Source organism: Chlorocebus sabaeus, chromosome 7, assembly GCF_047675955.1.
Source record: "Chlorocebus sabaeus isolate Y175 chromosome 7, mChlSab1.0.hap1, whole genome shotgun sequence".
Taxonomy (NCBI): domain Eukaryota; kingdom Metazoa; phylum Chordata; class Mammalia; order Primates; family Cercopithecidae; genus Chlorocebus; species Chlorocebus sabaeus.
In genome coordinates, this window is record NC_132910.1 from 60,303,061 (window position 1) to 60,327,925 (window position 24,865).

At 38.0% G+C, this 24,865-nt stretch overlaps 1 protein-coding gene across 2 annotated transcripts in view; it reads right to left on the reverse strand.

Moving 5' to 3' along the window:
- Positions 1–8,759: 8,759 nt before the first annotated feature.
- COL25A1 (collagen type XXV alpha 1 chain) overlaps positions 8,760–24,865 on the reverse strand; it is a 512,691-nt gene continuing 496,585 nt past the window's right edge. Inside the window, exons 34-37 of one of the 2 annotated variants that reach the window (XM_007999508.3) lie at positions 23,960–24,013; positions 19,028–19,105; positions 17,197–17,235; positions 8,760–13,950 (exon numbers count right to left, since the gene is read on the reverse strand). In XM_007999508.3, the coding sequence (XP_007997699.3) occupies positions 13,948–13,950; positions 17,197–17,235; positions 19,028–19,105; positions 23,960–24,013 (174 nt within the window). In that variant the 3' untranslated portion in view covers positions 8,760–13,947. Of the gene's footprint in view, positions 13,951–17,196; positions 17,236–19,027; positions 19,106–21,836; positions 24,014–24,865 lie in introns of those variants that run through there. The other variant, XM_007999509.3, reaches the window with a different exon arrangement.

Sequence of the window (24,865 nt, forward strand, 5' to 3'; positions counted from 1 at the left end):
TACCTCAGATATGGCAAGTTTTGACTGAATTGGAGCAAACACTGCTGCCAGACAGCATTTCCCAAATTGCGTCTATGAAAGACATATCCTTTATCTCTTTAACAGACATTCCAGTTCATATTCTCCTTTTTTTTTTTTTTTATTTGAAACCAAGTTTTGCTCTTTTTTTTGTCCAGGCTGGAGTGCGATAGAGTGATCTCAGCTCACTGCAACCTCTGCCTCCTGGGTTCACGTGATTCTCCTGCCTCAGCCTCCCCGAGTAGTTGGGATTACAGGCACGCACCACCACACCTGGCTAGTTTTGTATTTTTACTAGAGATGGAGTTTCACCATGTTGGCCAGGCTGGTCTCAAACTCCTGACCTCAGGTGATCCGCCTGCCTTGGCCTCCCAAAGTGCCTGGATTACAGATGTGAGCCACCGCACCCAGTCCCAGTTCATATTCTTACGTTTAATTATCTTATTTGTGGAATACTTATCACTATTTTATTGGATAATTGTTTTCTGGAGGACACAGCTTGGTTTAGAAGAAGTAAAGAACAGCCCCCCCACCAAGTCTTTTCTGCTATCACATTTTAATGTTGATACTACAGAGAATAGAAGGGAAAATGCACATAGACTTGTGTCCCTTGTTTGGAGGGATCCTTTTGTTTGTTTTTGAGACGGAGTCTCGCTCTGTCACCCAGGCTGGAGTGCAGTGGTGTGGTCTCGGCTCACTGTAACCTCCACCTCCCGGGTTCAAATGATTCTCCTGCCTCAGCCTCCTGAGTAGCTGGAACTACAGACACCCGCTACCACGGCTGGCTAATTTTTGTATTTTTAGTAGAGATGGGGCTTCACCATATTAACCAAGCTAGTCTTGAACTCCTGACCTTGTGATCTGCCTGCCTCGGCCTTCCAAAGTGCTGGGATTACACGTGTGAGCCACTGCGCCCAGTCGAGGGATTCTTTGTTATCAATTCTGAATCAGTAGAAAAGTCATGCAGATTTTAATATGAATTACATGCTCACTGTTGCATTGCATATTCACACACCCAATATTATCCCTGGATGACTTGTTCTTTTTTTCCTTTGGTTAATTGCTTTCATAAATATATTACTTTAATTAGTATGGATTTGAGTGCCAACTATGTGCTGGACATTAAAGACATAAGGGCAAACAACACAGAGCTCTCTCTCTATGGAGCCATGGCATGTCAAAAGTGCTATGATCAATGAAGTACAAGAGGCAAAGGGAGCATGGGGAGAGTTACACAACCAACACTGGAAAATCCAGAGAAGCTTCCCCAGAGGTAGTAATGACTGAACTGAGATTTTTTTTTTCTTTTACTTTTTCTTTTTATTTCCTTTCTTTTTTTTTTTTTTTTCCGAGACAGTCTCACTCATTTTTGAGATCTCCGCCTCCTGGGTTCAAGTGATTCTCCTGCCTCAGCCTCCCGAGTAGCTGGGATTACAGGCATGTGCCACCACACCCAGCTAATTTTTGAACTTTTGGTACAGGTGGGGTTTCACCATGTTGGCCAGGCTGGTTTTGAACTCCTGACCTTAGGTCCTCCACCTGCCTCAGCCTCCCAAAGTGCTGGGATTACATGCATGAGCCACTGCGCCCGGCCTGTTTTTTGTTTTTTGTTTTTTTTTTTAAGCCTCTGAGACAAGTTCAACTAAGCTGATACTTTAAGAATAAGTAGAAGTTAGGGAGGTAAAGTGGGTTTTTAGGTAAAGGAGGGATGAAACAGTGGCAGAGAGAAAGTCTGGAAATGACAGAGAAGAGCCTGGTTGAATAACTGAAAAGTAAGTGCAGGTTGTCTAGATAAATGACAGGAAAAGAATGGCGAGAGGTAAGGCTAGAGGAGTGGATACGGACGGAATAGGCCTTGTAAATGGCAAGCAATTTGACATTTATCCTGAGAGAAACAGAGCTTCAAGTTAAAGAGTTTCAAGCAGGGAAAGATAATTCTGGCTACTGTGTAAGGCAGGACCAACCACTGTAAGACCTGCAGTTACAGTAATTCACACATGACACAAGTTACTTGGCCTTAGGTTGTGGCCATGCAATGCTGTGAAGATGGCAGTGGTAGTTTATATTGAATCAGTAGAATCTGCTGGTCATGAAGAGTGACTGGGGATGATGAGGAGGTAGAGTCAGATGTGACAGGTAAGTTTTGGTTTCATCAATTGTGTGAGTGGTGATACTATTCCCATAGTGATACTGTGTGGGGCAGAGGAGGAGGAATGTGGCAGCGGGGCAGTGGGCAAGATCAGTTCTGCATGTGTTGAGTTTGAGGTGCCTGTTGCACATCCAGAAGTATGCAGCTGCAATCAAGACTGGAGCTTGGAGACAGAGAGTGGCATGTTGATGGTAACTTACTTTGTAAGGCTTTAGGAGCTCATAAGGGGAGAGAGTAGTTTCACTGTGTGGTGGGGGAGGGCTTAATAATGGATTGAGGAGTGAATGGAAGGTGAGGAAGTGGGTATGGTGAGTACATAATCAACCTCCTAGAAGTCAGTCTTTAAGGGAAAGCAGCAAAAAGAAAGGCCAGCAGCTAAAGGAGTGCATGAGGTTGAGGAAAGACCTTTATAAAAATAGAAGATATCTGAGTATTCTTAAATGTGTTTAGTCAAAGGGAAGGACAAGTTGAAACAACAGGACAAGGTTCCTGGGAAGCCTGGGGTGGATGTAGAGCATTTGTGGCAGAGGTTAGCTGTAAGAAGGGAGAGTGACATCATTTTCAAATGTGATAGAAGGGAAGGAAGGAATCAAAGGTGTAGAGGTGGGCCACTTTCAGTCAGCTGAGGGGTTTGAGAGAGTCTCTCTGTGGATTTATTTTCTTTTGTGAATGCAAGATCATCTACTGAGAATGAAAAGGGAAGAAATTAAAGGAGAGTAGAAAAAGTTTGAATTACCACCATGATTAGGGAAACACAGACAGAATATTGATTATTGGTAGTTGTTGAATGCACAGGTAAATTTGGAGACTGAATTTATGATGAACCAATCTGGACTACTGAGTGATCTTCTCCCATAGCATTGAGTAGACTACACCAGGTAAAGATGCAGAGAAGGTGGACAGATGGGCTATTACATATTTGGCTTTTGGCAAGTGGGCACACGGAACAATGGGGTAAGGAAGTTTGTTGGCATCAGTGTAGGTGAAAATTTGTTCTGTGCAACCTAAGTTGGAGAGCAGAGGAAATGGAGCTGTGTCGGGCATGGTAAGGAGGGCCGAGAGATACAGGGAATGGAAGTGGTTGTTAGGTGCAAGAACAGTTACAGTGGGAGTCACTGGGAAGGAAACCCTGCCAGGATAGTAGAGTCCTCAGAGTGGGATGTTTGAATGCATTATTCCAGAGTCGGAGCAGTTTCAGGGATTGACACAAATTAGTGTGTCAGGGGAGGGAGTTGCAGAATTGGAGGGTGCAAAGAGTCATTAGAAATGAGGTCTGAGAAGATAATGGAATAAGGTGTTGGTTATATTACCCATGTTGACATGTAAGTTACCTCAAATGATAACATTTAGAGAGAAAAATAGGACTGTGAACCACGTGCTAAAGGCTTCAATTAAAAAAGGTAATGACAGAAGATGGCTGCAAAGAAGGGCAGAGGGTACTAGTAACCAGTTATCACACCACTCAAAGAAGTGGGGCCTTCTAAACATGAATGAAGAATTAATTGTGTGGAACTGGCAATAAGGAGCAATGTGGATGACCAACTTTCTTCCCATCTAGGTGGGAGGATTGTGGGAAAATCAGCAGCCTCCACTTGAAGGAGTTGCAAAAGAATGACCTCAGAGTTTTAGTTAAGGCACTGATGAGAAAATTCATAGAAGAGGTTCACAATAAAAGGATGGTCACCACCCCTGAATTAATGTCACTTATATTTTATTAAAATAGACTAGACTAGCAGTGTTTCTGAAAGTGTGGACCTTGGAACAAGTGCACTATCACCACTTTCGAGCTTGTTAGAAATAGAAATTCTCAAGTCCCATACCAGATCTCTTGAATCAGAAATTTAGGGGGTGGGACCCAGTTATCTGTTTTCGCAAGTTCTCCAGGTGATTCTAATAAATGCTGAAGTTTGAGAACTTCCAGACTAGATCTAACTTCCTAACATGAAGAGACAATGAAAAGTCAACAAATACAAATTGAGAGATTTAGAAGGCAAACATTTGATATTTAAATAGATAACAACATGTGTACTGTACAAAGGTGTTGAGGGATCGGAACAAAATCGTGGTCCTCAGTTTCACTGACTTGCTTTAAACCACACATCAATCATCGTAGGCCTCCTGCTCTTTACTCTTGTTCTCCATGGACTAATTCAAACCTTTCTACTTTCTTTAAATTCCCCCCGATCACTTATTAGGTGATATTCCATCTACCACCAAGCAGGTGATATTACACCATACTTTATATAAAACATATCTTTAGTAAAAGGTCGCAACACATCTTCCCTTAGTTTGAGAACTAGCTAGCATGCTACAGACAAGCTCTGTGGATTGTTTTGCCCATCATGCACATTAATAAAATTCAGAAGTCCCAGTGAGTTTTGTTGTTCTTGCAGCTTTTGTTATTTCTTTTCTTTTTTTCTTCCAAGAGAAATAATCATTTATTTACTAAAAAATATTAATTGAGAACTCACTGAGTTGGGTTCCTGCTCAGTTTTACCATGTGGTGGGGGGGACAGACAAACTACAGTTATTAGCCATCTGATAAGTATTTTAGCAGTGCCAAGTAAAAGAAATTATTGGAGTAGAGAAAGAGCATCTCAGCTTGGCAGGAAGGGGTGTTTAGTAAGTTGATGCATATGTTGAGTCTTGGAAGAAGAGCAAGTATTCTTCAAATGAATGGCAGGGATGAGGATGGAGACTATTTCAGGGCTAGGGAGCAACCAAAGGGATCCTCAAATAGTTTAACATGGGAGAACGCTGGGAGAGGGTTGCTGGCCAGCGAGGCATGAGGTTATAAATTTCGTCATGGTTGACTCACAGTGGGCCTCGGATTCTACACTGAGGTATCTACATGAGGATGGGAGACTACTGGCAGATTTTAAGCAAAGGAATAGCATGATTAAATTTCCCTGTAGAACTGTTTTTAGGGAAGCTGGTTTTGGCACATTGCTATGGTTTGGACATGGTATGTTCATGCCAAGTCTCATGTTGAAATTTGATCCCCACTGTTGGAGGTGGGGCCTACTGGGAGGTGTTTTGGTCATGGGGATGGATCCCTCATGAATGGCTTGGTGCCATCCTCATGGTAATGAGTGAGCTCTCATTTTATTAGTTTCTCTGACAGTTTGCCCAAGTGCTGGTGTTAAAAAGAGCCTGGCACCTTCCCCTGCTCTCTTGCTTCTGCTTTCTGCATGTGGTCTCTGTTCACTGGCTCCCCATTCACCATCAGGGGAAGTAGCTTGAAGCTCTCACCAGATGCAGATGCTGGTGCCATGTTTCTTGTACAGCCTGCAGAACCCTGAAACAAATAAACCTCTTTTCTTTATAAATTACCAAGCCTTAAGTACTCCTCTCTGGCAACAGAAAAATAAGCTAAGACATACACGTGCTTGGCTTACATTGAGAAACACTATCAAAATCTGCTGATATAGTTATTGTAGAAGTGTTCTTTATAAGATCTCTCACATAAATATTTTCAGGCCAGGTGTGATGGCTCAGGCCTGTAATCCCAGAACTTTGGGAGGGTGAGGCGGGCGGATCATGAGGTCAGAAGATGGAGACCATCTTGGCCAACATGGTGAAACCCTGTCTCTACTAAAAATTAGCTAGGCATGATGGTGTGTGCCTGTAATCCCAGCTACTTGGGAGGCTGAGGCAGAAGAATCGCTTCAACCAGGGAGTCGGAGGTTGCAGTGAGTCGAGATCGTACCACCAAACACTCCAGTCTGGGAACAGAGCAAGACTTCGTCTCAAAAAAAAAAAAAAAAAAAAAAAAAAGGCCAGGTGTGGTGGCTCGGGCCTATAATCCCAGCACTTTGGGAGGCTGCAGTGGGCGGATCACCTGATGTCAGGAGTTCAAGACCAGCCTGACCAACATGGTGAAACCCTGTCTCCACTAAAAATACAAAAAATCAGTCAGGCATGGAGGCACGCACCTGTAATGCCAGCTACTCGGGAGGCAGAGGCAGGAGAATTGCTTGAACCCAGGAGGTAGAGGTTGCAGTGAGCTGAGATCACACCACTGCACTCCAGCCTGGACAACAGAGTGAGACTCCATCTAAAAAAATATATATATTTATATTTAATATATATTTATAGAAATCAAATTATATATACTTTAAACATATGTATATATATTTTCAATTAGCTTTGGTTATTTTGAGGAACCTGTGCCTTGTCACCTTATGGATGATACAAGTGTGTTCTGATTTTTCTTTTGCTATGAACACCAGGAAGCTCAGAGCCATGCTGGTTGTTTCATTGAATGATACTATGGAATTTTATATTTTCTTTCTTTTCATTATAACTTTCTTTGTGGTCTTGAACTATGTTTACATATGTTTTTCCAGGTTCTTATTTTTAAACTAATTTATGTATTTTAAAAGGTTTTTTTGTTTATTTGTTTTTGTGAAAAAGGGTATCCCTCTGTCACCCAGGTTGGAGTGCAATGGCGCCATCTTGGCTCACTACAGCCTTGATCACCCAGGCTCAAGTGATTGTCCTGCCTCAGCCTCCCAAGTAGCTGGGACTACAGGTGTGTACAAGAATGACTGCATAATTTCTTTTTGCACTTTTTTTTGTAGAGACAGGGTTTTGCCATGTTGCTTGGGCTGGTCTCAAATTTCTGGGCTCAAGCAACCTGCCTGCCTCAGCCTCCCAAATTGCTGGAATTACAGGAGTGAGCCACCATGCCTGGCAATAGTGTTCTTTAAAAATGTTCTTTTAATTTGTCTTAAATCTTATGGGAAATGAAATAAAAGGATGAATTTATAAATAAAGCCATATTTGCTTTCTTTGGATCATCATTCTCAGAGTGATAGAGGGTATGAGATAGTTAATAGTTGCAGAGAGGTTAGTTAGAAGGTTTCTCCAAAAGTTTAAGAGAGAAATGAGGAAAGTCTAACCTGAGGCCGTGGGATGGGGATGGAGAGAAGGGGTAGATCTGACAGAGATTTAGGAGGCAGAATTGGAGGAACTTGGTGATGAATTAGATGCTGTGCGTGTGAGGGGATGGGTGGGTGATGGAGGTGTGTAGTGTCCAAAATGATTCTGAGGCCTCCACCTTGTTTGCCTGGATGGCAGGTGGGGAAGGTGGCACCATTCATTATGATATGGAAGTCTGTAAGAAAACCAGGGGTGAAGCGGAAGATGATAAGCACCCATGGGACATCCAGGTGGACATGCCTTTATCAGTTGGTCTGAAAGTCAGAAGGAAGTCTGATGAAGACACAAATGTGGTCTTTGTGAGAGTGAATGAGCTCTTCTGGAGAGAGGGAATGCATGGCTGAGAAGAGCAAAAGCAGAAGAGAGAATGAAAGTCGGAGCCCTGAGAATCATCATTTAATGATCAGGTAGAGAAGGAAGAGCTGGCAAATGAAAATAAGACAGAAAAGTAGGATTAAATGACAAGAACATAAAGACTTGAGAGCTAAAATGAGCACTGAAGAGGGTGGCAGTGGTCAACTGCATCTAATGCTGCTGGCAAGATCAACAAAGATGAGCGCTAGATCTAGCCATTCCACAGTGTATATACACTTCAAAACATCGTATTTTGCACAATAAATATACACAATTTTATCTTTCAATTGCAAAAGCAAAAATAAAAGGTGAGCATTGGGAAGTAGTCTTTTATTTGGGACTTGTAAATAATTGGTGTCTTTGGAGGCATTTATTCATTAAATACTTTATATATATATATATAATTTTTTTATTTTTTGAGAGTGAGTCTTGCTCTATCCCCTAGGCTGGAGTACAGCGCATGATCTGGACTCACTGCAACCTCCACCTCCCGGGTTCAAGCAATTCTTCTGCCTCAGCCTCTTGAGTAGCTGGGATTACAGGTGCCTACCACCATGCCCGGCTAATTTTTTGTATTTTCGGTAGAGACGGGTTTCACTATGTTGTCCAGGATGGTCTCGATCTCCTGACCTCGTGATCCATCCGCCTCAGCCTCCCAAAGTGCTGGGATTATAGACGTGAGCCACCGCACCCAGCCCATTAAATACTTATTAAGTGACTATTATGCGCTACAATCTAATCATATACTGTTGACCAATTTGATGGGAGGATGGTAAGAGGCAACTAAATGTAAGGTAACTTAATTCATCAAGATGGGAAATAGTGGAGGAAAATTAGGAGGGAAGGCCGGGTGCGGTGGCGCATGCCTGTAATCCTAGGACTTTGGGAGGCTGAGGCAGGTGGATCATGAGGTCAGGAGTTTGGGACCAGCCTGACTAACATGGTGAAACCTCGTCTCTACTAAAAATACAAAAATTAGCCAGGTATGGCGGTGGGCATGTGTAGTCACAGCTACTCAGGAGGCTGAGGCAGGAGAATCGCTTGAACTCAGGAGGCGGAGCTTGAAGTGAGCCGAGATCGGTCCACTGCACTCCAGCCTGGGTGACATAGCGAGACTCCATCTCAAAAAACAAAAACAAAATCAAAAACCAGAAAGTTCTAGTTTTAGAAAATCCCTATAGCTAGGTATGTGCACCAGGTTAAATGATGGGGTTACAATATTGTAGAAGAGTAGAATAAAATTCTTTATGAATAATGTTTAAATCAAAGAAAAGAGGCCAAGGTTTTCATGAACATCAATAAAGCTTTATAACAATACAATTCATTATCATTGTTTGGATTAATATTGTAATAATTACACACTTTTTACATTATGAAAATAAGTCATAAATAGTGTAAAAATAATTCTGAAGATCAACTTCTCACAAACTAGGAACCCTGAAAACAAATTTAAAAAGCAAATAAAAACAAATTGGAAACTGAACACAATGCAATTATCTCCAAACCACAAATCAAAAATCTTATGCATCTTTTGATACAGTAATGTCAGCTGGAGAAAGTACAATGAAATTAAAGTAAAAATTGAACAGGGAGAATTCAATCTTTCAATTATTTACACTACTGAGATAAACAGGTTTGTGCCATATTTACAGTGATAAGACACAACACATTCTTAGAATAATCAATTATATGAGACTGGCCCACAAACATTTAAAAAAATATGCAGTGTAATGCTTGCCAAAATATTTTTTTTGCATATTTCACTTATTTTGTATTTATGTGAGTTTTTGGCAATATAAAAATAGCTGCACATAGAGATGAACTTTAAAATGTAAAAAATACAAATAAAAATATAATATTTTCTAAAGAAAAATCAGATACATACATCTTTTAAAAATGTTAAGTTGAATGAAACATTTACAACAGTATAAAGAATACTCACATAAATGTCAACAGTATGTAAGACATTCTTTTGTGAATCCAATTCATTAATATTTCTGAGATAGGTGAGAATATCAACTACATTTTGAGAAATGTGGTACTTTCTTTGTTAAGTTGTTAATAAATCACGCATAACTGTTTAGGCTGAAAAAAATCTTCCTATTCCCAAAAGGACAGTTCTTTCAATAAGCAGCACAGGCAATTTTATACATTTAAATATTTTGAAATGAAAAAAGTCATTAAAGTGTTTATTAGTAGGGGGTTAGCAAAAACCAAACTCCACTAAAAATTTAAGTTAGAGGAGTGTCCTGCTGTGTCAACTTTATGTTGGCAACAAATCTAGCCAACATAGATATCCCAATAAAAATGGGAAGAAGTAGGGACTGACAGTCCTTCTAGTCTAAAACAATTTAGCATAATCATAATTGGTCAAGCTTGTTAATTCCACTAGGGATGTATGATTTTAATAGCCAGAATCACAATAATAGTCAGATTGTTCTTACTTATTTTTAGAAAGATAAGATAGGGTTCCTAAGGACTTAACTTCCAAGAGATAGCAGGAGCTTTTGTTTTTACAAATTAGAAAATCCTATTTTTTTGAAGTGTGAAATATTAATATAATTTGATTATTAGGAAATAAGAAAAAAGATTTCAAATATTAGCATCTGTATGTTGCTTATGATCACTTATTAGAAGATGTTAAAATACCACTAAAGTATAGCCCAATTCTGGGTAAGACAATATATAGTGGGGAAAGAAAGGATAACAAATTATGTTAAGTGTTCATGCTTTGATAGTAACATTAAAAAAACAACAACCTTGGAAATTAAGCACATTTCCTAAGTGATAAAAATGCAACATATCAAAGACAATTTTTCCATTGGTACTGACATGCTGATTTGACAGTTTTCTAAACTAGCATATATATCTGTCTATATAGATAGATAGACAAAGGGCATGTAGTATAAACTACTTGATGTGTAAGTTCTTGCTGTCCCATAAGAACATCGTATGCACAGAATGTAAATTTAAAAACAAGACCTTTCTTCTAGTAGGAATTAAAGATATTCTAATGTCCTCTATAAAATCACATGAGAAAAAAAAGTCCTCCAAGACTGCTTTTACTAATGAAAAACAAAAACTGAAAGAAAAAATTAGGTATATTTGTGCACTAAGTACTCTATAAGGTGTGTGCAGACTTCTCTAATGCTAGTTTTGTCATGTTTCATCAAATCATATAAACTAAAAGATGAGTGAATGAAAAAGATGAGACACATGAAAGTAGATAAAGGCATATGATGTATGAAATGACTATGAAAGAGGAGGATCCATGATCCGAGTAAACACACATCATCCGTCTATAGGTACACTGTTTTGTTTTACATTAAGAAAGCCTGGTCATCGGACCATAATTATAGCAAATTCATGAACTTTAAAAATAAAATCACACACTAATGATTTAGGAATGCTATTAAACAGGGAAATAAAATTATCCATAGTAGTTGCATTGTCCATAGAGAAAAAGGAAAAGAAATACATTAGCACCAACCAACATACATGAAAAACAATTTTAAATCTAAAACACATATCAATTTGCCATCTTTTAATGTTTTATCAGAAATAGAAACTGACCTTGCCTTATTTCCAATGTGTCTTTCATGTATATTTTCTCAACCCTCTATCCAATAACATACATTAAAGAAATCTTTAAGGAAAGTATATTATCTATCAACACATATCAACAAACACAATTCTTTCATTCATTTAGAAATTATTTAAGAATTCTCTATATTGATGACAAAATGGATGCTTGAAAACATTATAGTAACTGAAAGTTAAAGATTATCCATTATGGTTAAGACCTAGTAATTCCACTGAACAAGGAGGAATAGCGTCATCCCTTTGTTTTTCCCAAGGAAATAAATGTAATGGAAGTTTATAACCTCATTTAATCATGAAATAAGTCGATGTTGTGAAATCAGTTACAGAGAAAAAACTCAATATACACACAGGACAGAACAGTATTCTTTGAAGGGCTGTATTTCAAAACAAATTTTTTGTACATAAAGTGTTTTTCTTTTGATGTTGAGGTATCATCTCCTGAAGCTGTGCAAGTTTTAAATAGTGATCCATCTCAATCCACCTCTTTCTACTAGAGAAGCAGAAAAAAAGACAGAAGGGAAAAAATACAGCCACTGGACACTGTAGTTTGTTTTCCTGAAGAGAATGTCGTTCCACCCACTTCAGTTCATTTTTCCAAACCATTTAAGACAAATTGTGTCAGACATTGAGCAATACCTTATCCTAACACCATGCCATACAAGAAATTGTTAGAAAATGCCCTCCATTATTTTCAAAATGCTAAACTGGCTTAGGGGTGTGGAATGTTACCAGAGATGTTACCAGTTAGACTGATCTAATAGTTTAAACATCTTTCAACTTTGAAAATTTAATAGAAAAAAAAAAGAAGATGCCATTTTGTATGACCGTCATTTGGTTACATAACATAAATGAGATCATGAGGATTTTAGGTTTCTTGTCTTATGGTTATATCTTAACTATAAGCCAATGATGAGTTAATTTCCCTTCTGGTGGTGACACCTATGCGTGAAACTAGAAATCTTCCCAGAAGACGGCATCGAGTCAGGAGAGAAATTAAATTCTCTAATGGGCTGAAAGGGTGCCTACTCCTCATTGATAATGTTTCTTTTAATGTAACACTTCCACTTAGAATAAGCCATTTCAAAACATGCTACCAACTCTTTACTGTGCAAAGAAATGTTCCATCTAATACGTTTAGGTAAAGTTTGAGCAAGTAGATGAAAAATACTCTCTTTATGGCAACTATATTTCACAGCTTTCTGAGATCTTAGATTTGGTCTGTGGATATGAGGATAAGACAAACATTTAAAAAATGTTAAAAAGAAAGAAATCTATAGACAAAACTTAAAACCATAAAAACAGAAATTAATATTATCAAATGTGACAAAATCTTGGCTTTATATTAACTGATAATCTCCATGTACGTTACATTCATCATGTAAAGAAAGTCAAAACATACTTAAAAATGTGTAACTTTCATGCTTTACAACGATTAGACTGAAAGTGGAGCTTATTTTATACTCTATCCAATTATCCAAAACAAGAGAGAAGTTAGTAAAAGGTCATTTTGACCATCGGAGCCAAATTATTATGATTTGAAGTCTTCTTAAAAAAATTATTCAAAACATATGTGACAAAAACTGAAATGAATATTTTTTCAATATTCCTGGGACTAAAGAAAGAAAAAGGAAAAAGCATTAAAAAGAATGAAAAATACCTTTCTGTTTCTCAAACTTTGAAATGTTTGACATGGGTTGGATCTTTGGAGGAAGGAAAGCTCTCACAACAACTTTGGCACAGATGTCCCAGTGAGCTCTCCTATATCATCAGGAAAGGTGATTTTGGCTGATCCCTTCTCAGAACATGTTATTTCTTCAGTAACCCAAGTTTTGGTGGGATGCACATCCCTGTTTCCTCAGGGACAAGGGCTCCCATTCCAAGAATCTCCTATTCCAAAAGAAGCGCTGTGCCTCTGTCATTTTTAAAAGCACCCATATTAACACTTGCTGAAATTCAGTTTATTTATATATATATTTTTAAGTCTGGTTCTGCATGTTTGCATTTGTAAACCTCTTTCCTACTTGGTCACACGAGAGACAGTGCTGGAGGCTGAATCGGTCCTCTTCCCGTGTCTTCACTGCCAAGGGCAGCCCAAGGAAAACTGGCGGCAGCAACAGGCTCAACCCCTTCGTATTTCAACCAAAGTGGCCACGTGAGCCCACAATACTGGAAGCTGTAGATCTGCAGTCAGGACTGCAACTCCCTCAAAATACAAAACAAATTGTGTGTGTGCTCTCCACCACCTTATCTCTTTTTGGCAATAAGCCATGGTGTAACCCCCTTGAGATGACAAAAGGAATAAAAGCTCAGATGTAATCAAAGGACTTGTGATCAGCATGCTAGCATCTGAAGTTGCACAGCAAGCAGGTTTGGCACACAGTCATGCTTTTTTAGTCAGTTTCAATGGGTAGTGTAGGTATGAGTCAACGCCAACACGGAAGGTGAATAGGAATGTGATAATCAACTCTAAAATCAGTCAGTATAGTACATTTTCGTAGCTTTGAGCCCATATTTGGTCACCATTTCATGTAAACTATTTCATGGCACTTTTTGTCCATGCAATTAGCAAGCCCGAAGAAGGAAAATAGCTAGTACAATCAATCATTATCTACCACTGATTTGTCCATATAAATACGTATCTTCACATAAGATAAAGAGATACTGATCTATATTTTTTGCAGGTTTCTCACTGATTTCACAAATTGCCCAATTTCAGATGTAAGTGGAGTAAAAATGGACATGTATACTATTGCCAGCAGGAAGAAGCAGCCCTATGTAAACATATCTCAGACTTGTAAAATCTGCAATTCAGTTTTCAACTATAAATATTAAAAGAGGACCATTATATACACAACTTCATGCTTGAAAGGTTAGATTCATCACTGCAGAAAAAGACAACAAAAAGATAAATACATGGAATTAGTAGTCTTGAATTAAAATTTTAAATCAATATTTAAGAAAACTGGTAGAACCTTGAATAGAGTCTATAAGCCAACTGACTGGCTACCAATGAGCCAATTGATTATCTGATATGTGTGCTATATATTACTTTCTAAACTCCAAGATGTCATGGCAATTTCCATCTGAGGTTCATTCCACATTTTTCCTTTGCCACTGAGAATTTTAGGGTAAGTGTTTTGCTCAGTAACTGTTCTGGGAAAGCAGAAAATTAGGATGTTTATCACATATGTACGATAATTAAATTTAATTCTGTATTTGTAAGCTACATAATCTTCTGCAAGCATTACAATACAACTGTGGAAAGGGCTGAGGACTGACCTCGATAATGTTTACTTCACCAACACCTGACTCTAATCCTCTATTCTTCAGTTCTTGGTTCCTCCTTCCTTTTGCAAGCCTTGCCCACTGTGAATGTTATGCAAGGTAGACCTGCCTGCTCTCAGGCCTTCAATCTGTATTACAGGTTCCATTGTAACCTAAGGCACCACAGATTTCTGGTTTCTCACCTCTCTCTCATAGCAGTCATAATTACTAAGGTTTTCCTAGAACTGCATTAAGTCAGAGGTCTGAGGAACAGAGGTCTTTGAGATATACACTTACAAAGCAGATCTTAGAGACATCCTTGACATTTACTCAAAGAAAAATCAGTAAGTAGAATGTACAGAGAAGGAGAATAACAGAGGTCTCTTCATTCACCCTCCACAATGCACGGAGTCATCTTTAAGTTTATTTATCAACATTTGTTTTTCTCTATTCAAGGAAAATAGATGCTCTACTAGGTGTGCTTTGGAGGCTGCTTTCTAATCTTCAGAGATGGAGTTCACTCAATATTCTTGCCTGTCATGCCAATGCCAAAAATGTGTCTATAGGAAGCACTCCTTTTTCCAAACCCTCACTTATCTCTCTTAACTCTTCCTGTGTTGGTAAATTTAGAAAACGGAACTATATCTAGAAAGAAAACTAATTTAAACAAAGATGAAATAGTTTTGCATGTATAAATCATTGAGAGGAGCATAACCAAGAGGAGGTGGTAATCAGTGATTTTTATGACTGCCACAATTTGAATTTTAAGTCAAGTAAACATTTGCCACTGTGCCCTACAGCCTAATAAACACAGCAGTGTTCAAAAGGGTGATAACACCCAAAATAGGACTCACTAAAAGCAATCCGCTGACCTTATTTTAAAAATATAATTTTAAAAGTAATTTTTATTTGACTATTTTATATCACAGCTAAGTTGACCACATAAGAAATTTGAGAACGTTTTCATTTTCTAATTGTTTCTTTCCTTTCTGGGGATGGGTGGGAGAGGTTGATCAGAATGATTTGCATTTGTGTGTTTTGGGTGGGTGTGGTAAACAATACTAAAGTTTCACAATTCTTATTCTTTATATAAGAAGGTGCTAGATTCGTAAGATCTTGAACCTTCTGTAGCATATAGTGTCTATTCTGTGGAAAAATATGTATTTAAAAGGAAAATTTCTGATTTTCTAATAGTATTCATATTACTACCAGCTTTGGTCATTTCATGAACCAAAAAGATGATGAGTTCTTTGTTGCCATTTAAGGGTATAAACGCCTTTAAAAAGGCAGCGATTCAGAGGTGGCTAAGAACGATTGTGAACCCAAGTTCTGAGTGGTGTCAGAAGGCTGGATAAAGCAAGCCTACTGCATCTCCGCTATGTGAAGTGTGCTAATGGTTGGTTTAAAAAATCATTACACTATTAGATTACAGGGCAAAGGTTAGAGAGTAAGTGGTAATTCCAGCTCAAGATGGTATTAAAAATTCTGTGAACGGAGGTTATGATAGGGGAGGGATAGTTTTCTCAGGTGAATAAGAATATGATGATAGGTCCATTTTCATGAGACCCACTTGACCCTGTATGTGATCAAGCTAATTATCTGACAGGCTGAAAGCGGAGTATGGGAAGCTACTAAATAAATGACGCTACTGAGAGAGGTTTTACTTTCTCTGGTCAAGTAGGTGAAACTGATTAAGAAAGAGAGTGAGTTATTCAGGATTTTCTCACCGTGGAGTTGCTAGGGTAAGATGCAACTAAGAGAGTCAGGTTTCCCATCTTTCTGCATTGCTACATAGTTTTGCTATAATGTTGCTAATGAAGCATGCCTGTCCAAAATTACTGAAGAAGCCACAAGGTGGGGAAGAAAAAAATTTCAAAATGATTGAAGCATCTTGTGCATTTCCTCAGCTCATTTTTACATGCTTGGAATGCTTTTATCCTTCAGTAGCATGTGCACAGCCTTTATAATTAGATCTTCACCATTATTGCATAAAGGTTTGGTATTCTCTGAATAGCACAGCTCATTCGGATGATCTCTTCCCTGCTTATGGTTTCACTGTTGCTTTCTATTGTCTCTCTCTCCCTCTCCTAGGTGTGTTACACACTAGTTCTGTGCTCTTGGAAGGTCCTTGACCTCTCTGAATTTGTTTCTTCATCTGCATCACTGAGGGTAATAAGACTTTATGGGGTCATTGCATGGATTAAATGAAATGATATTCTCTATATGAAAAGGCTTATCATACAGCCTTTGCACATAGAAGGTTCTCTATAAAGAATAAACTCCATTCCTCACTGAATACACACACAGTGACTATGGGCAGTCATATGAAGAGGCTAGAATAAACTGATTCATAAAGGACACCACTTAAATTTAATTCAGTTTCTCCTACATAACTCAAGACATCATTAAACAAATGATGCTTATATTTTTCTGCTTTCTCAGCTCTGTGACTATATTGACAGGATTCTACCATGTATTAGCATGTTTGTCTGTGTAAGTAAGTATAAAAAGAAGAAGAATCACAATTGAGAATAGGTTTAAACATTAGGAAGACAAAAATTTTGAGAGACAAGTAAAACGTTATCAGGGTGCACTGCCCCTTTCCATTCCAAAGAAAGGATTAGATAGGGAAGGTTCCAAATTGCAATGTTTGCTAAGAATTGCGTTAGCTGATCAGTTTAGGAAGAAATCAGCAGTAAACATACTGATCAAAAGATATTCTGGAGATGAAATCTTTTGCTTTTTAATATCCAAACAGCTCTTCGCAATGTCACATCCAAAGGTCTGTTCTGAATGGAAAAGGCTAGTCCAGGTTAAGAGAAAGGGAGAGTGCTTCTTTTGAGAAATTATTCAGTAAAGCCTACCTTTTGCCAACAGCCAGGCATGGGTAAGCCATCTGGCCCCTGTTTTAAAGAGAAGAAAAAGAATTCCTCAGGCTCCATAAGAGTGATTAAACTTCATAATTCACATGCTCAGAGGCTTAAAAATAAATTTCTACCCATTAGTGGCTTTGGTCATGGGCATCTTTTACTAATTAGCAACTCCCAATATATTACCCAGTGTTAGGTAAAATAAAGAAAATTCAAATGTTTTCCAGAGTGAGTACACATTTTGAAAACACATAAAGTATAGAAAATGTTATGCCTAATTTTGAAAAAGTAATTTACAAAGCATAGTGCTCTATTCATATCTATATTTTTAGATAATAAATCTATACTCTTAATTTCATTAAAACAGGTCTCGCTGGTATCTCTATTAAGTAAACCGAAATAACTTATCTTCCTGGTCACTATTAGACTATGGCTGAATTCATGATAATGATGAATAATCAATGATAAACCATTTCTATCTGAAGTTTGTAGCTCTTCACATGCCAGTAGTTTTCACTTTTCTAATATTGAAAGTAAATACAGTAGAACATACTCAATTGAATTAGAAGACAAGCAGCCTATCTATATTTTTATAAAATATTATTTAGAACATTCATCGATTTCCCTATTTAAATTATTCAGAAGTTAAATTCTGAATAAAATAAGAGGTTCCTAAGTGTTGCAAAATGTATTTTAAAGTGTATGTATTCTTCAGATACAAATGATACAAATAAGGCAGGAAGAACTGGTACATCAAGAGGGCATGCTTCTACTTTTCCCCCAACAAAATGATCATAAAATATGATTTATCATCAATACCAAGCAAACAAAGAACTAGGAACTTTGTATTGAGATTTTCTAACTATAATCACTGACTGCTTAATTTTTAAAAATATAAATACAATCTCTTAAAGAGAAATATAAATTTATCTTTAAAGAATCATGCTTATACCTGAAGAATAATATAAGAACATGCAGACCAGTATAACCATCAATGCAAACATAAAAATTTTTATTTATACCTCAGAAAATATGAATATACTTTCATTTTAAATGTAAAAAAAAAAGAACACTTTTGAAAATCTTCATAAAATATTTGGGAAAAACTGGTAATGCCAGATTGGTACAAGGAGAAGGTTCAACCAGCAGAATTTTAGATTTTAGTATCAGGAGGATTTTGAGTTCATGCCAATGGAGATAAGGGAGTTTGGTCTACTTCAGGAAAGTGAGTTTCAAAAGGAGAGACCATTAAATTGAAAAGGTTATGTGATAAAGAAGAGGGTTGGGGCTGCAGACTCTTATCATCTTTAGAAGCTCAGAGAAGTTTGGTCCTCTTCTCTGTGGTCTCTTAAAGCATTCTCTTGAATTGGTTAACGCTTAACAGAAGCTGAATTCCGTAGGTTGGGCCTTATTTACAGCCTGATAGAAATACAGCGAAAAAGGCAGAAATACCTTTATTTGTTTTAGAGAAAAAGAAAAAAAGTCAAACTCAGGTGGAAAACCAAAAGCTATGGTCCAGCAGTGTCTTTGCATCAAATATTTTCATATAATTTTACTGTAATCTTTAAATTAATATTCCAAGGAACACAAAAAAGGTGGTCATGTCAGTTGTGAGAACAACATCAGGAGATTAATTTGCATTCATTGATAGAAACGCGTGCTTGCCCTCTGACTCTGCAGAGTGGCAGAAGGAGCCTGTTCATGCACATGCATGTAGTGTGTTTATCATGTAAAGCTTGCCCAGAAAGCACCACTTTACACTGATAGAGATGAACATGTAATAAAGGAACTGCATGCAGGGTGGTAGGAAAGAGAAATACTGTACCAATTGGCAAGGGGCATCCAGCCCATCCAGGCCAGGCTGGCCTGGCTCCCCTTTTTCCCCCTTAACGCCACGGAATCCCTGTTTGTAAAGATTAACTGATAATGTTACTAACACAAGAAATCACTTAAGCACAAATTCTGCGAAAGAAGTAACTACAACAACAAAAGGCTGGGAGAGGAGCAACTCTGAAGGGAAAAGTAACATCCAGTGAAGTTGGACAAAGTAAAATGGAGGGAGACATATTCCTACAACAGGGGCTTGTCTGAAAACAGTGGCCTTCTCTTTGGAGGGGTATGGAATAGTGCTGGTTCCTTTCAGATCTTACATTCAGGTTCCAGTTGTGCCGTGATATTTGGGGGTTAAGAAACCAGGCAGAGCTAGTGGCCAGAGATGAGATGTGGAACATATCAGGATAACTGTGATAAATGTTTCTGGGTATCTTGAAGTCCGTGTTAAATGACCCCAGTCAGAAACCCTCCTGTTACGGATCCCTCCAGCTTGCTCTTCTCCCATCTGATCCCCTCACACAAACATCTGGAGACAGTTCCAGGAGTCAGACATACCAACGGGCAGGGTGCATCTAATCCAGGAGCACCCTGTTCTCCTTTCTCCCCTTTAGGGCCCTTTTTGCCTTTCTTTCCCTTTTCCCCCTGTGGATACAAGGGTTTAAATAAAAGACAAATTTTATTTTGGGGGAAATAATGGTAATTCAAAAGATGGTTTAGGTAAGAAAATTCTGGAAGGGCATTTACCACTGTTTTCTGATTTAGGTAAGGCATGATATTATAAAAGCTAATACTTTCAGACTGACAATGGATTCTGGGCAGGGGCATGTGGGATTTTATTTAAGATACTCAACAAGACAGAAAGAGGCTTAAAAGCTGATACATCAGAAGTGCTAACTTAGACCACAATGTCACAGTCATGAATTAGGTGTCTGAGTCACAGATCCTGTGAGGATGACAGGTACCAAAAGCATTGAAGCCAGCCAGTGGCAGATGAAGTTCAGGGAAATAATGGATACTTCACTCAATTTTCAATACCTGTCACCTTTCTTTTTTCTAATCCTGTAACAGATGAAAGCTGCATTGAACCAGAGGAAAAGGAAAGAATGTTAACAGTGTCTATTTCTTTGAAATGTATCCAACTTTATGATTGATATTACTTGTGTAACTCTCATTCAAAAATATTCAATGTCTTAAAATATGCTATTTCTTTTAATATTTTTTATATCCTTTTGTTACAGCAAAACATTTTTTTAAAAGAAACTAAAAGCAAATACTTTCCTTATTAAGTCAGGTAACAAATGTTAAAAGTGCTAATAGTTTGCAGCAATGCCAACTGGAGAAACAGACTTATTTATAAACCTAGGGATCTTCTTTAATTCACTCTCTTACTGATCTCATGCCATGTATTTACAATGGTAAATGAGTTTCCAGCTTACTCATAATGTGACAAAAGCCAAAAAAAAAAAAAAAACAAAACTATGTTCAGGAGAGGAAAAGCAGCTTGGACTCAATAAAAATGAGGTAGGCAGGATAATTACATAGTGGGAATGTGGCTATGGAAATTAGTATTTAGGAATCAAGGTAAAGGTTGTGGGAAATCTGCATGGATCATAGGGCCAGAGGAATTAAGGAAAGGAGGCAAAAGGAGGAGAAGGAAGGAATGCACCTCAGCTGTTTTATATTAACATCAATATCTCTGCATATTTATAGACAGGGAGTTAGTGCCGTGCAGAATTCAAAATACTATACAATACATACTTAAATAAATGTATTCATTCTGCAATCAGGATGGGAGTTACAATAAAACTGAATAATCTCTGAAGCAAAGCAACATGAATATTGAAAGGTGAAAAGAGATACACATAACAGAAATATATGAGATGTGCATTCAAATTAATACATTCATTCTGACAGCATGAGCAAAAGCTCTTCATTTATCTCCTGTGTGCCAAAAAGATTGCATCAGAAGGCTCAGAAACAAAAACACTTGGATTTCTTGAATATGGGGCAAAGAGACATTCTCTGTGGCTTAGTTGATCATGATCAAAGACAATGATGACCCCAGAAGCCAGGGTGAAATGAGAGCAGTTGTGATAGGAAGTAAGATGGGAGGAACATTCAGAAGTAAGTTGGTCACTCACTCAAGATGGATCAACATCCTTCCTTAAAAAATCACTTCAGCACCATGACATAAAACTGATGTAAACTCATTTGGGTGAGCCCTTCCCTCCCAGAGGGCAGTGGACTCTTCCTCACATAGGTGGGTCTGAGACCGGGTGTGTTGGGTATTATTAATTTGGAATTCAATTCGTTATTTGATTGGTAAATCAACTCAGATTAACCACTCAACAGAAAAATGTTGTCATATGAATGGTACTGTGCCAGACTATAGGAATCGTTTTTCAGTAATATCTTAGTGAGCCTCAAGCTTTACGGAAAAGAAACACTACAGTATGAAGAATAACGTGCCAATGTTATTATTAGTCAGCACTGTTTTGTAATATGTACTGATTCCCCATGCAACACAAAACCATGTCATTGTGGGTATGAGTACATGAGAGTTCTTGATAACTTTTATTTCCCATGTCAAATAATTATATACATGAATTATTCTCATTTAGAATCAATTTTTGTAAATTTAAATTTAAAACTTCTAATCATGGAAGCTGAACATGGAAATATTTTGTATGGGTGATTAACATTATTCTGAGGATCAAGTTTCTAGCTTTTATGCTTTCCTATGCTGTAATGCTGGTAATTTCTTTCTCGTAAACATGAGTATCCTCCTAATGGTATTTTTTTTTTTTTTTTTGAGACAGGGTCTCACTCTTGTTGCCCAGGCTGGAGTGCAATGGCATGATCTTGGCTCACTGCAACCTCCACCTCCGGGGTTCAAGCGATTCTCCTGCCTCAGCCTCCCAACTAGCTGGGATTATAGGCACCCACCACCACCCCCAGCTAATTTTTGTATTTTTAGTAGAGACAGGGTTTTGTCATGTTAGCCAGGCTGGTCTCAAATTCCTGACCTCAAGTGATCCACCCGTCTCAGCCTCCTAAAGTGTTGGGATTACAGGCGTGAGCCACCGCACCCGGCGGTAATATGTTTTTGCGTGATTAAGATTTTAGACTCATATAACCCATTAGGTAAATATAAAATGCATATATATACGTTTTTGAGTTTTTTTAGAGACAGAGTTTTGTTCTGTCACCCAGGCTAAAGTACAGTGGTGTGAGCATAGCTCACTGCAGCCTCAAACTCTTGAGTTCAAGTGATCTTCCCACCTCAGCCTCTGGAGTAGCTGGGACTACAGGTACACGCCACCATGCCCCACCATATTTTTTTTATTTTTTAGCAGAGCTGGGAGTCTCACTAGAGATGGGTTGCCCAGGCTAGTGTTAAACTCTATGCCATAAGCAGTTCTGCTACCTTGGACTCTCAAAGCACTGGGATTATAGGCATGAACCACTGCACCCAGCCACATATCATCTTTAAAACACACTCATCTTGGGCTGAAAGCTTATATGCACAATTTATCTCAAAACACATGTATTTTATAGTCAGAATTTATAATTCAGAATAAAAGAATTTTTTTATACCTCAGTTTTCTTGTTTGTGAAGTGGGGAAAATAATGCCAACTTTGGGGGTTGTTATAAGGATTAAAAGACTTATCATATGTAAAGCTCTTGGGAAAGCACATAATGCTCAGTAAATGTGATGATACTGGTGATGATGACGGGGCTTTCAGATAACCACTTACGCGGGCTCTCTTACCAACGGGTGGGGGGAGAGTCTAAGCAATGCTTAAGGCCTAAAACTTACACCACAAGCTTAATAATCTTCTTTCTTTGACAACTCTCATTTAGCCTTGCTTGTCAACAGCTATGAAGGTCACTGTCCAAGATACTTGATAGGGTTAAAGAGAGCAGGGACATAAATTAACCTGAGAAATATAACAGGTTTAAATTTGTACTGTGAAATATAGTTTCAGCCACTTTAAGATTTTCACTATTCTATTGAGGGATTGAGTTTTTGATGGCTTTTTTTGTTGTGCCCAACGTAAAAAGTTCTCCTTAGATCTACTACCAGGTAAAAGACCCAAGCAAAATACTGAGAAAGGGGTGGTGGGGGAAGAGAGAGAGAGAGAGAAGGATGGAGGGAGGGAGGGAAGGAGAGAAAAGAAACAGAGGAGAGGAAAGGAGGGAAGGGAGGAGAAAAGAACAAAGGAGAAGAAAGGAAAAAATGGCTTTTAAAATCCATAATCCAAACTTTTCAAGTCACAAAACCATATTGCCTGATATTGGCTCCTAAAGACCATGGAGCTGCTGGTTCAGAGATAGAACTTCAAAATCAACCTCATAAAATACACCAATATCTCCGTTTTAAAAATCCCTGTTGCTCTGAACCTGAAAGTGGCAAGTCCTAGTCCTGCGTAGTGAACTTACTGTAGTTTATCAGTCACACTGCTTCTCCTCCATTTTCAAATAAAAAATATCAAGGTACAAAACATATCTCCATTTCTCTACTGGGAAGTAGTGAAGACAAGTGAGATGCTGGCTTTGCAGGGTTCAATGAGCTCTGCCAAATACCATTGCAGATTTGTGCCATTTAATTTTACTTTTTAAAATAATTTTTTTCAAAAATCCTTTACTTTTCAATAAATTGGTGTCAGGTGGTTGAAAAACTGTAGCTTGAATATCTGGGGATAATAATTTTTTCTTCTATACTAGGCAGTGCCCTTACTCTGGCAGCACAGCCTTCTTCATTCCTCTCTGAAGACCTGATTCCTTAAATCAGGCATCAGTATGTTTTTGGAGCACAGGATGGAAAAAGATTAAGTGTCAAATGGAATCACACAAGCTGAACAGCAAAGCAGACAGCAGGAGAAGAATCAAACAAGGTATATGCTGGGATGGAGAGGTCACCTTTTCTCCCTTTTCTCCTAGATCGCCCTTCTCACCCCGTGGACCAGGGAAGCCCTGTAAGATAAAAAGCAAACCAAAAAGATCTATTGGTGTAATAGTGGCAAAATCATCTAGAAACAAATATTTTAGGATTTTACATTTCTGAACTTAAATATAACACAAAATGGCTCACCAGTCTTAAGACTGGTGAGATAATAAAGCAGTGCTTAGAAATGTAAGTTTTCTAATGTCTCAATTATCTATACACAACAGGTTGCTTGATTTTTCTTTTAAGACATAGAGAGTAGAAAGAATATCAGGATACTAGTTTGAATTCTTGGAAGTTCACTGATTTGTGCAGATTTGGGCAAATCACTTACCTCTCTGCACTTTAGTCCCTTGACTGTAAAATGGGGTTAATGATATCCACCAGACAGCTGTTGTGAATGTTAAATGTGGTGATGCACTACAAAGTACCAGAATGATACCTGCCCATAACAGGTGCTCATAAACAGTAACTAGTATTTGTATTACTTTTGGTATTCTCATTATTCATGTAATACAGGATGAGCAGTGATTGTGTCTAGAGGCATTTGCTTTTGACATTCTCTATTTTCACAGAAACATATTAGCATAAGATATATAGGGACTAAATGCTAAAGGAAAAAAATACTGCCTAACTGCTTTGAGAAAAAAACATATCATTCTGTAAGGATAGCATGTGAGAAGTATCTTGATTTTATGCATATTTTTCATACATAGGTCATACTGATGTTAAGAGTACCCTCAACTTGGGAAAGTATTTTGAAGTGCCACTATCCACTACTAGTTATTAATTTTATACAAGATAATTGTGTTTTTTTGCTTTTCTGTTTTATCTCATGCAAACACTACTGTATATTGCCGTTTACATGCACAGCAATATAT